We start from the raw sequence: 14,875 nt of genomic DNA, 5'->3' as shown, positions 1-14,875 counted from the left end.
GTACGGGTCATGTCCTCATCATGCCGACATTCATCTTGAGGAGGTTGACTTAACGTGCCCCGACAGCAGTGTCGGGTCCTCATAGGGTGCTACATCATCACAGTATCAATCACCTCCCCTACCCGAGCGTCATGCGACGGCCTCTTACTATCGTAGGAGGCGTCATAAACCGTCATAGTTAGACAGGGTACAGGAGGAGGATTAGCATTAGAATACTGTTTGTATATATTGAACATTAGTGACATTTTATATATATTGAACATTTGTACATATTCAGTATTTGTTACATTTGGAATTTTGTGTATAATTTGTTATATATATGTAGATGTATATATTTTTATCGTATTATCACACGTTTATTATGAATGAAATGATGTTAAGTACTCAGACTTTTCGGCGATGAATCATTCCGCCAAGAATGCAGTATGAAATAAATCAAAAATAAAAAGACGATCATATTCAAATATGGAAAATGCTCTCGAAAATTCAACAAAATTTCATTCATGTTCAACGAATACATATCAAATTACATAGTTCATTCGTTAAGTTAAACCACCGACGCTAACTAAGATTGCTTCTTAAACTTTCTCATAATCCTTTCAGTCTCTTCTTTCCTATGTGCCTTATCATCTATTTGTCTCTTGAGATTAAAAACCTCATCTTTAAGCTCTTGTGATTATTTTTCAAGCCGTATTATTAGGTGTCTCTGCCATTTGGTACCCTCCGGATCAATCCATCTAAAGTATGTGCATCCTAATCCTTCAACCAAGTAGAAAGGACAAGCAACAAAATTACGCCCAGGATCAAAGTCGCTCCAATCTGTATTAATCTCAACTTCATAACCACAATCACAAAACTCTTCAATAGAATGCTCCTTTGACATCTACAGAACACATATAATATAGTAACGTAAGTAAATATTCAAAAATAATATTAACATTTATAAATTGAGAATAAGACTAACATAATACCTTATGTTACCTTTAAAAATTGATTCACCAGAACAAGAATGATGTAGATTGGATACAATGAAGTAGGGAAATAATGGAGTTATTTATAGAATATAATTACAACGGCTATTTTCAACTTCGTAACGGCTATTTTTCAAATTAACAATGGCTAGTTTAATTCGTACAAGAAAGTCAAAAAAAAAAATTGAGTCAAGCCTTAAGTCGCTTTTAGTAACAGCGACATTAAGGTTTGACTGGTCAACTCCTTAAGTCGTTGTTACTAACTGCGACTTGAGGCTTGACTCAATTTTTTTTTCTTTATTTCGCTGTTATTAAGAGCGCCATTACACCAAGCCTAGGTTTGGATGTATGGACGCTTATTTTGGAAATAAAATTTTCACGAAGCTTATTTTTGGAATAAAGTTGTTAAATAATCTTATTTTATTCAAATTTTCCTTTTAATAAGCAACTCTTGTATGATATTATTTCACGCTAGATAAATTTAAAGTGAATATTTTTTCACAATAATGTAGATGTTTAATATTTAAAATTTTAATTTTAACATTCAAAATGATGTAATAAATATTAACAACTATAGTTTGTATTTTCAGTTTGAAAGTAGATTCTTTAATAATTTAGTTAGACTATTAGTTTAATTTAGAATAGTCTCATGATGAGCGTTTTAATTGGTATAATCAAAAGTAAATTTATAAAGGGACATGTGGTGCCTTGGGCATAACTTTATCAAAAATTGTTGAAATTCATAAGAACCGAAAAAAATTAATTAAAGAGACTCATTAAAAGTAAATAACTAGTCGTACACATTATTATTGTACTAATTATACAACACAACATTTAAGATTAATCAACGGTGAATCTCAACAATTAACATATATAAAAACTACTATTATAATATATGACCTAATATGATTAAAATTTTAGGTGTGACATTGACTATAATGATTTTTTTAACGATTCTCTTAATTTTTATGTTTGATGATAAGTAATAAACATATTAAAATTGAATTGAGCTAATCTTTATGATAATGAAATGGTATGAATTCTTGTAGACTAAAACATGTGAATATTGAATACCAAAGAAAAGTTAAAAATATTAGTTAAACCCTAATAACTTATCATGTATAGAAATTAAGTGAAATAAAATTATATTTTGGTATAATTGACTTGTTAAAAATAAGAAAGTTGATCGACATATAAGACCAAATTAGGAGGAAAAAGCGTAACTACATCATTTTATTACTACTATAGCAAAATTATAGAGATAGATAACATTTGAGAAAAGTCTTGTATAAGAAGAATTAGGGGTGTTCTAAATAGATCGGACGATTAGATATTACCCGATCTTTTAATCGAACTCGACTTAACTCGATTTTAAAATGTATTTTAAAATTATATAAAAACCAATATAAACACAAAATTTAATTTTAATCCGATCCTTGACTCAATGACCAGAATAAACAAGAATGGTACAAAGATTTCTTTAGAATGAAACCTAAAACAAGACAAATGGTCTAGTGGAAGCTCAGCTTAAAAACAACTTGTTTGAATGTGGCTATTAATGACATGCCATGCTAACATGATGGCCTTTTCCCCCCAACCTTTTCCTCACTCAACTTCATCCACACCACTCCTTCTCCTTCCCCTGTTTTTTCTATCACTCATACACTAACACATTTTCTTTCTCTGTCACTTCTATGCTCATTCAATAAAACATTCCAAAAATGGCCTTTCTTTCTCTTTCACTTCTTCCTTCTAATTCTTTCCCTTTTCTATCTACTCATCCATTTCTTCAAAACCCACATAATTTTAAACCCATTAACCAATTCTCACTAACTTACTCCCCTCCAAAATTCACACTAACCCACCTCAAAAAACACAATCTTTCATCAACCCAAATATTCTCTAGTGGTGGAAATGGAGGAGGAATTCATGGTGGGGGAAATGATGGTGGTGGTGGCGGAGGCGGCGGCGGTGGAGATGATGGTGCAGAGGGGAAAAACAGAGAAGAAGCATTTTTAGTAATGGCTGAAGTTGGAAGATCTTTAGATAGTTTGCCTAAAGATTTAGCTTCTGCTGTTGATGCTGGTCGGACTCCGGGCTCGATTCTTGGACGTTTCTTTGAGCTTGAGAAGTCTCCGGTGTTCCGGTGGTTGCTTCAGTTTGGTGGGTTTAAAGAGAGATTGCTTGCTGATGATCTTTTCTTGACTAAAGTTGGAATTGAATGTGGTATTGGAATTTTCACTAAGGTTGGCATTGTTAATATTTATGCTGTTAGATATAATTAGTCATGTTAGTTAATTGGTTAAACAGTTAAATTAGTTTAACATATGTAAAAGTTAGTTAAATTAGTTAAAGTTTCAATCGGAAATTATGGACTCGTAGGATAATTAATCGGTTATGGGGTGTAGGCCCTTAAATTAAGTACCTCAAATATTAGTTTATACTCCAAATACATGGAAGATCTATATTACTTAAATAGTGGATTATGGACTTAGATATTATGTTGATATTATATGGTTTTAGAAAAAAGTGAACATGTGTATGCAAGTTAATGTTCATTAGCCATGGGTTTGTAGGCCCGAGTCCACAAGTGCCCTGTGGGCGTCCATACGAGTGGGCCCATGGGGTGATAGTTCATTCATAGTAGTATATTGTGTTGACAATGTAGAATGATCAACTTATTGAACAAACAATATTTAGTTTTGCATGTAGGATAGAGATTTACATTTTGAATCAATTGAATAATTAGGTCATAAATCTTAAATATTTTGCTTGGTGGAAGTGCTTCATAATTTTCTCATGGGTTTTTTTATTGGCATATGCACATTAGGGTTTTCTGATGTTACAACTCTAATACAATTGAGTTCAAGGGCTTGAGACGGTCTCATGGTGAGACTATTTCTATTGGGCTGATCTATGTACATTTAGTTTATTCAAGTGATCACTTATAATCATACATTGCATTATGTATATACGATAACATGACATCGACATATTTCTTCTGATTGATCTCCAGACGGCTGCAGAGTTGCAGAAACGAAAGGAAAACTTCAAAAAAGAACTTGACTTTGTAACAGCTGATGTCGTAAGTAACTAATTACTTGATATCCTGCTATTGTTAATTTCTTGATAAGTATTTAACCCATGTACCAAAATTGCTTCTTTGCTGTTAGATAATGGCTCTGGTTGCAGATTTCTTGCTTGTCTGGCTTCCTGCACCCACGATTTCATTGCGACCTCCTCTGGCAGTCACTGTAGGACCTGTCGCCAGGTTTTTCTACGGCTGTCCAGACAATGCGTTTCAGGTTCCTTTAACCATACATTATATGCCTGCAGAACTTATAGCATTTATCAGTTAGAACACTGCACTGAGATTCCGAATTATTCTGCAGATTGCTGTTGCAGGAACTAAATATTCATCTCTACAAAGAATCGGTGCTTTATTGGTACGCTGTTAGTCTATTTACGCGTGTTTCTGTTACATCGATTTGCAGGAGAAATTGAGAACTAATCGTATGTTCGTTCTCTTGTTTGTTGTTCTGCAGCGTAATGGTGCAAAGCTTTTTGCTGTCGGAACCAGTTCATCTGTGGTCAGTCTCAGTCCCTTATAAGCTAGCAAATGGTTGATTTGATAATGTCGTCTGATCGATAAGTAAAACTCCAAATTTTGTGTTTCAGATTGGTACCGGGATTACAAATCTGTTAATCAACGTACGAAAGGCTGTCGACAAGTCATTCTCGAGAGAAGCAGAAGATATTCCAATGCTAGCAACTAGCATTGCCTATGGTGTTTATTTATCAGTTTCTGCTAATCTTAGGTATGTATATATACTGCAAAGGACTTTACTACAAGAACTCACTTCTCGAATCACGAATACACTAACACACTTATTCATTATAGGTACCAACTGATAGCCGGAGTGATTGAACAACGGATTTTGGAGCCATTCCTTCATGATCGTAAGCTTGTATTGAGTGCGCTTTGCTTTGCAGTTCGGACTGGAAACACATTTTTGGGCTCATTGATGTAAGATCCATTTATCGTTCAAGCATTTCGTTGGGATGGTTTATCCCACCTCGAAAAATTAAAGATGGTGTGCACATTTTATAAGTTATTGGAGCCTTTCTTCGCAGTGCCATGTGGTTTTAGGATGTTAGATATCATCTTGGTTTATGAAGTGTGTGCACCTCGTGTTTCCCCGTTAATATGCTGGCATTCACAATAAGTCCAGTTATCCCACATTCCCTTTGAGCATGAATTGTTCCTAATATATGGTCACTGGACAGGTGGGTGGACTTTGCTCGTCTCATCGGAGTTCAAAGGGCTCGAGATTAACATACATATTAGCTATGGATCGTTTTGGTGCTGATCCAACGCAGCATTTTTTTGCTTATTGTTTCGACTACAACCTAATTCGTTGGCAAATAGTCGTAAAATGTAGGATGCAAAATCATAGTCCTGCAGATAGGCCATTCCAATTCCAGCATTGTAGATTTACCTTATTCTTAAGTTGGAGATCATGCAAGGGATGATAGTAGTATCTGTGTATTGGATAGTCCTGTAGTTCGTATGCAATGTTCATTTATTTTTGAGAGGGAAACTTGGTAATGATATTGATCTTTGCAACTGATCAAGAAGATTTTACGTTAACCATATTTGTTTTGAATACATACTCTGTCTCAATCAATTTGGTCACCTCCCTTTATCTTTGTCCCAAGATGGGTTATCTATAGCATAGCTTGGTATTGGTACAGACTCATATAGTAATATGCCCATATAGTAAAACGGTAAAAGTATTGGGGTCATGATATAGTTTCCTCAAACAACTTAAATTTTGTTTTATTCGAATGAGTAGAGAAGGATAATTTGAACGTCATATTTAATTTGATTTTAGCTCGAGCAGTTAGTAAACACTAATTGATTTTGGTCTGTTCTATTTTTTCTTCATTTGTTATATTGATATTTCTATGAAAAGAAAGGAATAAATACTCGATTAGTTAGAGTATATCCGTCTTACTTTATTCAAATTTGAAAACCATTTTTATCATGCAATTGTGGCGCTTGGCGCTTAAACTTTGTCTGAAAAAATAATCTAGACTTAACTTTTTAACGAGTATCTAAAAGAAACATAAATAGATACTAGCACATAATGGAATTATCAACGCAATCAATCTAATTAGATTGAAAGGTATAGGAAAATCTCGACGATAAACTTTTATTGGACTCAACCTATATAACTAAATTAACTTATGTTAACTCAATTTAAAATATTATCTTCTGTTTTTTCAATTTTTTAATAATTGAATTAGATTTTTGCCCAAAATTATACAAGTGTATTAAGCATTTAAAAAAAATAATAAATAATATTATTACTTTTGATTTGTCTCATTAATGCAAATAATAAAGTGAATTTAGAAGAATAATAAAGGAATTAAGTTTGAAAATTGAAATTAACATAACTCGAGCCATACCAAAGTAGGCCAAAATGAGGAACATTAAATGTACATTCTTGAGCCCAAAGAACAAAAACAATGCTCACGCGAACATAAAACCATCACACTTTGTGAGATTTTCCCCAAAATTATTCCACAATTCACAAATCCTAACCCTAGAAACCGACTTCTCACTCAATTCTCAAATCAAAATCCCCAATCAAGTTCCCGAAAATGGTGTGCATAAGAAAAGCAACAGTGGATGATCTTCTCCAGATGCAAGCCTGCAATCTTCTCTGTTTACCAGAAAATTACCAGATGAAGTACTACCTTTACCACATCCTTTCGTGGCCGCAACTTCTCTATGTCGCGGAAGATTACAACGGAAAAATTGTCGGTTATGTTTTGGCAAAAATGGAGGAAGAAAGCTCGGAGTGCCATGGACATATAACTTCTCTCGCTGTTCTTCGCACTCATCGGAAATTAGGTTTAGCGACCAAATTAATGTCGGCAGCTCAAGCTGCCATGGAACAAGTTCATGGTGCTGAATATGTTTCTCTTCATGTTAGGAAGAGTAACCGTGCTGCTTTTAGATTGTATACTGAAACTTTAGGGTATCAGATTCATGATATTGAAGCCAAGTATTATGCTGATGGTGAAGATGCGTATGATATGAGGAAGCAGTTGAAGGGGAAACCTGTACATGGTCATGGACATCATGGCCATGGCCATGGCCATGGGCATTCACATCATCATCATCATGGTGGAGAATGTTGCTCAAGTGGAAGTGGGCAAGGTGGAAAGTAAATTGAGACTTGAGAGTGAGTTAGAGAGGTAAAATTGATCTGGTAACTTTAATTGGAGTGATTACTATGGACAAATTACGTATTGCTTCTATATTTTTGTTGTAATGGGATTTTTTTATACAGACTTGATTAGTTTTATGCTCATTGTGTTTTTATAATCGGCTTTGTTGCTATAAGATGTTAAGAAGTGAATTTTGTTGTGGAAATTTTGCTAATGCGTCTAAAGTAATAAATTTGTGGGCTGTTTTATTGGCTGCTAATGTTTGCTGTTGGGAGTTTGTGACTTGTTTGTGATTATGAGTGGTAACGTTTGGTTCTTTAGTTATGATTCTTTTTTGAGGATTTGAGATGGAGATGCTTTGTTATTGATGTGATCTATGTTTCGTGATAGTATAAGCAATCAAGAGAATTAGCGCCTAGTTTTTGTTCGATTTTTAGCCAAGGAATTAATTATTATTTTGTGATGCTATAGTATTTCTGCTGGAATTTGGCTTAGTTATGACAGTTTACTAGTGTTACCTAATTTAGTGATCCTCTTGCACATTGTAAATTGGAACAAGCAAATTTTGTCCATTTGAGGTGAATTGCAATTCATTTTACAGTGAATTAGGTAGCAAATTATCACATTGGGTTGGACGGTTGACTGTGTTGCAACTTAGAAGATGTGTAATGGTTTGCTTAATGATAAACACTATTCTACTCGTGGATGATTTTTGGTAGATTTTCTTAGTACTATCTAGTAAATAGTATTAAAGATTAGGCTGAATAAAGTATAATATTTGTTAGCAACGTTCTAATGTTGTTTTAATTTACATAGTCAACCCTATATAGTTGAGATAAAGATTTTGACATTCTTGTTGAAGGTGATTTGGAAGTCTATATTTTCTTTAACTCCTAAGTACTAGTGACACTTCTTTTTGGGATTGTTGGATTAAAGGAAGGTGTATAAAGAGCTATCATAGGTTGTCTTTTTAAACTAGGATGTCTATATACAACCCTATATATTTTCTTAGTACCTTGTTTTATTTTTATTTGGATTTGTTGCAGAATTTTTTTTTTTGAGATGCCTTAGACTGAATTGGCTATTGATATAAATAGGATATCATTATATATGCATTTGTTGTTTCGTATCGATGAATGGCTTTTACAAGTGTTAGTCACTATTGATGATCAATGTTTTAGTAGTTTGTGTTTTGGAAGTAATTTTCTTAACCTTGTAAATACCTGGAACTAATCTTTATATGGAGATTAAGGGATTGAGGAAAGGGGGTACAGAGAGCTATCGATATATTATCTTTTTCAACAAGGATGCTTGTACTATGCAATCAAAAAGGGTTTCTCGTTCTCTATCATATATGATTTTTTTGAGTAATTATCATTTCCAAGTGCTTTTACTAATTAGCTATTGATGAATAGGAGTTCTTTATAAGGTAGTACTGATTTTTGCACTGCATGACTATGAATGGCTTGTTGAAATCTTTAAAGTCATGCTTGAGCATCAAGAATGATTATTTTTGGTAATTGGTACAGGGGATGTTATCGGTCAATGTTGCAATGTCGAGTGCATATGATTAGGTGCATCTACTTGTGTATGAAGCCCATAATCTTAGCATTAGATTCTTATCTACCTAGATGATAAGGACCTCGGTTTAGAGGCTATAATTCGCATTTCAGATTTTTTTGAGGCAAAAAGAGAAACATGAATAGCTAATTGGTGAACTCATTTCTTATGGAACCATAAAGGACCACATGAAGGCTACTGCATGGATACAAAGTCCGTTCAAGTATGTTTTTGACAGATACGCAAACAAAGATTGTATGATAATTTTTGGCTTTGAGTGGAGTTAGGGTGTTATACTACACAAATGAAACTTCTAAGACCTATGGGAAGTGTGCAGAGTTATAGAGTATATTGAGGGTGTGCCTTGGGTGGGTTACAAAGAACTCTATTTTAAATATTATTAACTGAATATCATTTGATGTGTTTTAGATTTTTAGGGGGAAAATGAAAAGACAATATGGGAAGCTTCATCATTTGATGTGTTTTAGATTTTTTTTGGGAAAAATGAAAAGACAATATGGGAAGCTTCATTTGGCGCCTACGGTCAATGTTCATTACCAACACTAAATAGTGGTTATGAGAATGATTTGTAGCGTAAATTTTATGAAATAAATGTACTATGTCAGGAACCCTTGCCTCTCTTTTCCTCTCTTCTTCGTGTATAAAAAAACAAAAACCTAGCTTTCGTTGCCTATGGGCTATTATCAACCTTATGATTGATGGCAAGCACCTAATCCCTTTGTTTTTAATTTTACTATTGTTTTGTTACAAAGTAGCAGTGTTTTTCTTCTAGCCTTTCATTTTCATGATGGCTTTGTCTCACATTCTTATGGTGGTTGTTTTTGTTGCTCTTCTTTGAGGAGCCATTTTATTTTGTTTTCTTTTTTGGATTAGATTTAGGATCGCAAGTATCAATTAAGTTGTATCTCCTTTGTCACTTTACATCAACAAAGCTTTATCAAAAAAATGACAAGATATCAAATATTTTATAGGGACAAATCAAAATTAATGCTATTAGTATAATGATGATTAGTGTTTGTATTAATATTTTAGATCTGATAACAAATATAAGATTTTGTTATAATTTAAAAGGGGGATTATCATTCCCAATTACCCATAGTATTGTGACAAAGAATGAATTTTATAAAACAAATAGATAATTAACGTGAAATAAACGTGACTACTAAACTTAAATGAACCATTGAATTTGTCACATAATTTTCCAATTAAAATTACATTAATCTTTTATTATCAATTCTACTATTTAATAAGGACAAATGGGCCAAAATGCTTTAAAATGACCAAGTAGTATAAAGGAAAAATACAAAAGTTCTTTGAACCTTCATAATTAACTGGAATGATAATGAATCTACTAAAGATAGCAACCAGCGCTATAAGTTGGTATTGCTCCTAAAATTTGTTTCTAGAATTTAGATCTTCAACACTGGCGAATATAGTTTCATGCATCATAATCATGATTAGGGTTAGCTAACCTACTTCTGTGCAGCGCTTGACGGTTCTTTAGTCGTCTTAACAATGCTAAGATGTCCGCCATCCTTGCAAGCCACTGTGGCTGCTTTTATTTCATTGCAGTTGTTTATGAACTTAGTTACCTCCTGCTTAAGCAAAAGAGAGGACACAAAACTTGTCAGTAAAGTGAACTAATAGAAAAGCGCGTAAATGACCGGAAAATACACAGATTACTTAAATATCTAAATACTAAAAAACACCAACGCTTTTAATGGCAATTCAAGAGTCCGTCTACTCTGCGGTTAACAAACACACTTTGATGCAAAGCACCCATTTTAAAATGAATCAATTATAGTTATGAGTATGTGACTGCAGTCCCTCCATTAGAATAAACTATAGAAATTCACAAATAACAATACAACAGAAAAATGGGGCAGAAAATTCCAGCATAATCAAGAAAATTGAAGCGCTGTTTCCTTCTAGTATAAGACTATAAGTGCATCCTTCGTATTTGCGCAAAGAATTCATATAATTCAATTGAATATAGTTAACAAGTTTACAATCACAATACAAAAGAAAGGCATACAACTCCAAATTAAAGGAAGTTTCCTGCTAGTGAAAGTTTGTACTCTATAGTTGCACATAGAAGTTTTGTTTAACAATATAACAATGAAAGAATGATGGGAATCACAGTGAAATACGAAGACGATCAAGTTCTATAGTACTACCACAAGCACACTCATATCAACACACATATGTATTTAATTATTTATCAATCATAAACCATGTTCTTTTCCACTAATAATAATCTATAAAACTATCCATAAATAAATGATTCATAAAATATTAAAACTTCAGAAAAAACTAAACAAAAGCATGGTAAAGTTTAGAAATTTACCCGATTATCATCCATGTCTTTGGATGTTTTTGATGGTTTAATTACTCTCTTTCCTGCAATTCAACAAAAAAATTACTAGCAATGAAATAAAAGATTTTGAAGAAAAAAAGGAAAAAAGAAAGTAGTTCAATAATCATCGGCAAGGAAGAGGTTACCTTTGCGAGTTTGAGAAGCTTTGCCATGGCGATTGGGAGGAATGTTCTTCTTCTTTTGCTGCCCTTTAAACAAATTTGCCTTCTGCGTCATCTTCGATGATTTGATGTGGGAATTGGGAAACCCTAATCGAAAATTCTAGGGTTTTGCAAGCAACAGTAGCGGAGTAGTTGCTACGAGCATACGAGTACTTGCTAGTTGCTAGGCCGAGAAACGATAAACTCAAAACTCGCTCTTATTATGAAAATTTAAAATGAATAAGCAAAAAATTAAAAAAAATTCAAATAATGATAAAGTTTTGAAACTATTTTTTAAGATAAACAGTTTTTTTCTAGACCTAAAGTTTGGATATGTTCGCTATTACTAATAGCGAACAAAGGCAAAGAGTTTCAAAGCTAAAGCCTAGTCAAATAGGGTCAAAACTCTGTTCACTGTTAGTAACTGCGAACAAAGCTTTGACCTTGTTTGACCATGTTTACTTTGTTCGTTGTTACTAACAGCGAACAAGTCATTGACCTTTTTTTTTTTTTTTTTTACTTTTGTTGGTTGTTTTTGTTCAAAATAGTCGTTGTAGCTTTGAAATATAGTCGTTGTAGTCTTAAAATATAGCCGCTGAGTGAAGATCTATAAATACATCACCCTTGGTAATTCTATTCTATCCATCCTATTGCTTTCGAAGTTAAGTTGAGGTATGTTCTTGTAAATTATGTTTATTTTGATAAGTTCATTTATAATATTTATATTAAGTTGTTCACTAATTTCAAAATAATGTTTTTATGTAAATTTAGTTATATATGTCAAAGCATCAATGGAAGAGTACTGTCATTGTGGTCATGAAGTTGAATACGGTCACGATTGGAGCAATTTTGATCCTAGACGTCAATATATTGCTTGTCCACTTTTCAAAGATGAAGGTTTGGAATGCACCTACTTTAGGTGGGTTGATTCGGAGGGAACCAAATGGAAAAAAAAAACATTATTAAGCTCGACAAAGAGAATGATGAGCTTAGAACCGAGATACATAACTTGAGAAGGGAAGCAATTGATAAGACGCGTAGGAGTGAAGAAACCGAGAGGATATTGAAAAAGTTTAATAGGCGTTCTTAAGTTGTAATGGTTATATTTCATGAATAAACGATGTATTTATAATCATTATTAACGAAACTATGTTGAATTATCGACATCGTCTATTTGCAATGAAGTCATCAACACAAGTCATAACAAGTCCGAGTATGGATGATTGTTCGCCAAAAGTCAGAGTATGGATGAAAATATGTACTAATGAGGCTTATCAACTTCGATTCATATTCAAAATATGATAAAAACAATAAACATATATACATACATTCAAAACTATTTTCAATCGTCAAAATATCGAAATCCTACAAATGTTTTATATACAGAAATGTTCAATGTATTACAAAATATTTACTAATCCTCATCCTCCTCCTGCACCCTCTCTAGCTGTGATGGACCTCTTACACCTCCCATAATACACTGCTCCGATGATCGTCCTGCATATGCAGGACACTAGGATCGTGGGGTCCTGGAGCTGCTAGATCCATTTGTAGCACTGTTGCAATTAAGAATAGTAAGTAACGATATAAGTGTATGTCTATAATAATAATAATAATAATAATAATAACCTGGATGTGCAAGTTGTAGTGTTGTGACCTTAGGCCTCCACAACGCCGACAAGTGATACGTTTCCTTCTTTCTTCGTCCATTTCGTTAGCAATCCTCTTAGACTTAGGCCTTCCCTTACCATGAATTCAACTAATGTAGTTAATGGCAAGAACCTTACACCCTTCATTACAAAGTTGAAGACCTCAACTAAGTTGGTGTTAGTCACACCATACCTATGACCCCCATCATGACACAATGACCACTTAGACATATCAATGACTTGATCAATCCAAAAAAGAGCCTCTCGTTTCGCAACCCTAATTTCCCTCAAGCGCAACAACCTTAGCATGCTATCTTTGCTCAACAGTCTTACCAAACAACTTCTTAAGTTGAACATTACCCATAGCACGGTTAAAGTTACTAAGCAAATGATGTAAGCATAACCTATGATAAGAGTATGTTGGTTGCCATTCCGTCTCCTCCATGGTCGTTAAAATGCCCGCATCAGAGATAATACACAATCCCATCTTATGTGTTACATGCTTACGAATATACGCCATAAACTAAGACCATGCAGCTATGCATTCCTTCTCAACCAAGGCAAATGCAAGTGGAAAGATACCCTTATCACCATCCTGTGCAATCGCAGTCAATGAGATATGACGGTACTTACCATAAAAGTGTGTACCGTCAATGGTGATTAGAGGTTTACAAAACTTGAAGCCCTCTATGCTAGGTCTAAAGGCACAAAAGACACATTGAAAGGTTCTAATATTAGGACGTGCATACACACCCACGTCATTGTCTTCCTTAAAGAACTACTCAACTACTATGCCCAGGTTAGATTGTTGCAATGCTTTCAAAAAGCGTGGAAGAAGAGAATATGAATCCTCTCATGTACCATAAATGGAAAATGGGGCTTGTTGCTTAGCACACCATGCTAGCTTGTAAGTGACCTCTATCCCAAATCATTTCACCATCTGTCGAACGACAGACACCTTAAGCAAAGGGTTTTTGAAAACACAATTCCTAATCACATTGTTAATCATAGAGGACGTCAAGTGAATATGTTCAGCTGACACAGCATCACTACCCAACACACAATTCCCATGCTTTTCGTTGTACTTTGAATTAAACCATGAGGTTGAATAAGGATTTTGCCTAGCCCTTAGTTTTCAAGTACATCCCCTCTTACACTTCAATGATAAAGAAGTTTGGTTAGAATTCTTTGTTCTATACTTTACATTCCTACGAATATGATAGACATAGGTGGTATCACAAAGCTTCCTTACTATCAAATATCATACCTTTTCAAGCTCCCTATCTTCGGTGCAGGTGGTATCACAAACCCAAGTCCTCCAAGAGTTGTCCTCTACATATTCATCCAGAGATGGACATAGGGCATAAGGTGTATGAGCAACGATTGTAGGAATGTTGCCTAGGATTATGTCATTAGCTAGGGCATCCTCATCCGTATCCATATCATCCTCAGAAGGATCATCAACAAGCTAATTACTCTCAATACCATCATACTAAAGTACAAACTCAGTACTTTCTCCTAAACTAACAGACCCATCATTTGGCACTTGAGTTTGAGGGGATTCGGAAAGGAGTAGAAGATGGGGAAGGAACAAAGGAATTTTGAATATCTTCAGTTAAAATAGGCATAGGCGTAAGAGAAGAATTGGAAGTAACATTCACAACTTGATTGCCTAGGGGTACCACTTTTACGTATAACTCCAAAGAGGGAATAGATGTAGCCTTTGAACGCTCTCACATAGCATCTACAGAATCATCATCCTTAACAGGAAAAACTAACCATTCACCACTCATGTAGTATATAAAACTTAAATTAACAGTACTTTGTGTGGTGTCAATTCCAATCTTAGAACATACAAGAAGCTTAAACTCATTGAAATCCATGTTTGAGTTGCATGCAAACAATTTACGTTTACTC

The 14,875-nt window shown here is 34.1% G+C and overlaps 3 protein-coding genes across 3 annotated transcripts; 2 read left to right on the top strand and 1 right to left on the bottom strand.

Moving 5' to 3' along the window:
- Positions 1-2,525: 2,525 nt before the first annotated feature.
- On the top strand, positions 2,526-5,627 carry LOC130804565 (protein RETICULATA-RELATED 4, chloroplastic-like). Its single transcript, XM_057669031.1, has 8 exons — positions 2,526-3,217; positions 3,988-4,056; positions 4,145-4,276; positions 4,364-4,417; positions 4,517-4,561; positions 4,650-4,789; positions 4,873-4,998; positions 5,259-5,627. The coding sequence occupies exons 1-8, from the start codon at positions 2,693-2,695 to the stop codon at positions 5,305-5,307; spliced, it is 1,140 nt and encodes a 379-aa protein (XP_057525014.1). The 5' UTR covers positions 2,526-2,692; the 3' UTR covers positions 5,308-5,627.
- Positions 5,628-6,459: 832 nt separating this feature from the next.
- On the top strand, positions 6,460-7,354 carry LOC130804306 (N-terminal acetyltransferase A complex catalytic subunit NAA10). The gene has a single exon (XM_057668695.1). It carries the CDS (start codon positions 6,639-6,641, stop codon positions 7,209-7,211), a length of 573 nt encoding a protein of 190 aa, XP_057524678.1. The 5' UTR covers positions 6,460-6,638; the 3' UTR covers positions 7,212-7,354.
- Positions 7,355-9,937: 2,583 nt separating this feature from the next.
- LOC130804308 (uncharacterized) lies at positions 9,938-11,519 on the bottom strand. Its single transcript, XM_057668696.1, has 3 exons — positions 11,295-11,519; positions 11,140-11,192; positions 9,938-10,387 (listed from the first exon to the last, which is right to left on the bottom strand). The coding sequence occupies exons 1-3, from the start codon at positions 11,383-11,385 to the stop codon at positions 10,265-10,267; spliced, it is 267 nt and encodes an 88-aa protein (XP_057524679.1). The 5' UTR covers positions 11,386-11,519; the 3' UTR covers positions 9,938-10,264.
- Positions 11,520-14,875: the final 3,356 nt, after the last annotated feature.

Source organism: Amaranthus tricolor, chromosome 17 (genome assembly GCF_026212465.1).
Source record: "Amaranthus tricolor cultivar Red isolate AtriRed21 chromosome 17, ASM2621246v1, whole genome shotgun sequence".
NCBI classification, from domain to species: domain Eukaryota; kingdom Viridiplantae; phylum Streptophyta; class Magnoliopsida; order Caryophyllales; family Amaranthaceae; genus Amaranthus; species Amaranthus tricolor.
The sequence above is the reverse complement of the archived record's forward strand: the minus strand, read 5'-3'. Positions and strand labels throughout refer to the sequence as shown.

Coding starts and splice junctions, on each gene's coding strand:
- LOC130804565 (XM_057669031.1), top strand. CDS start 2,693: ATGGCCTTTCTTTCTCTTTCACTTCTTCCTTCTAATTCTTTCCCTTTT. Junction 3,218..3,987: donor GTATTGGAATTTTCACTAAG/GTTGGCATTGTT, acceptor ATTGATCTCCAG/ACGGCTGCAGAGTTGCAGAA. Junction 4,057..4,144: donor ACTTTGTAACAGCTGATGTC/GTAAGTAACTAA, acceptor CTTTGCTGTTAG/ATAATGGCTCTGGTTGCAGA.
- LOC130804306 (XM_057668695.1), top strand. CDS start 6,639: ATGGTGTGCATAAGAAAAGCAACAGTGGATGATCTTCTCCAGATGCAA.
- LOC130804308 (XM_057668696.1), bottom strand. CDS start 11,385: ATGACGCAGAAGGCAAATTTGTTTAAAGGGCAGCAAAAGAAGAAGAAC. Junction 11,193..11,294: donor AGCTTCTCAAACTCGCAAAG/GTAACCTCTTCC, acceptor GTTGAATTGCAG/GAAAGAGAGTAATTAAACCA. Junction 10,388..11,139: donor AAGACATGGATGATAATCGG/GTAAATTTCTAA, acceptor TTGCTTAAGCAG/GAGGTAACTAAGTTCATAAA.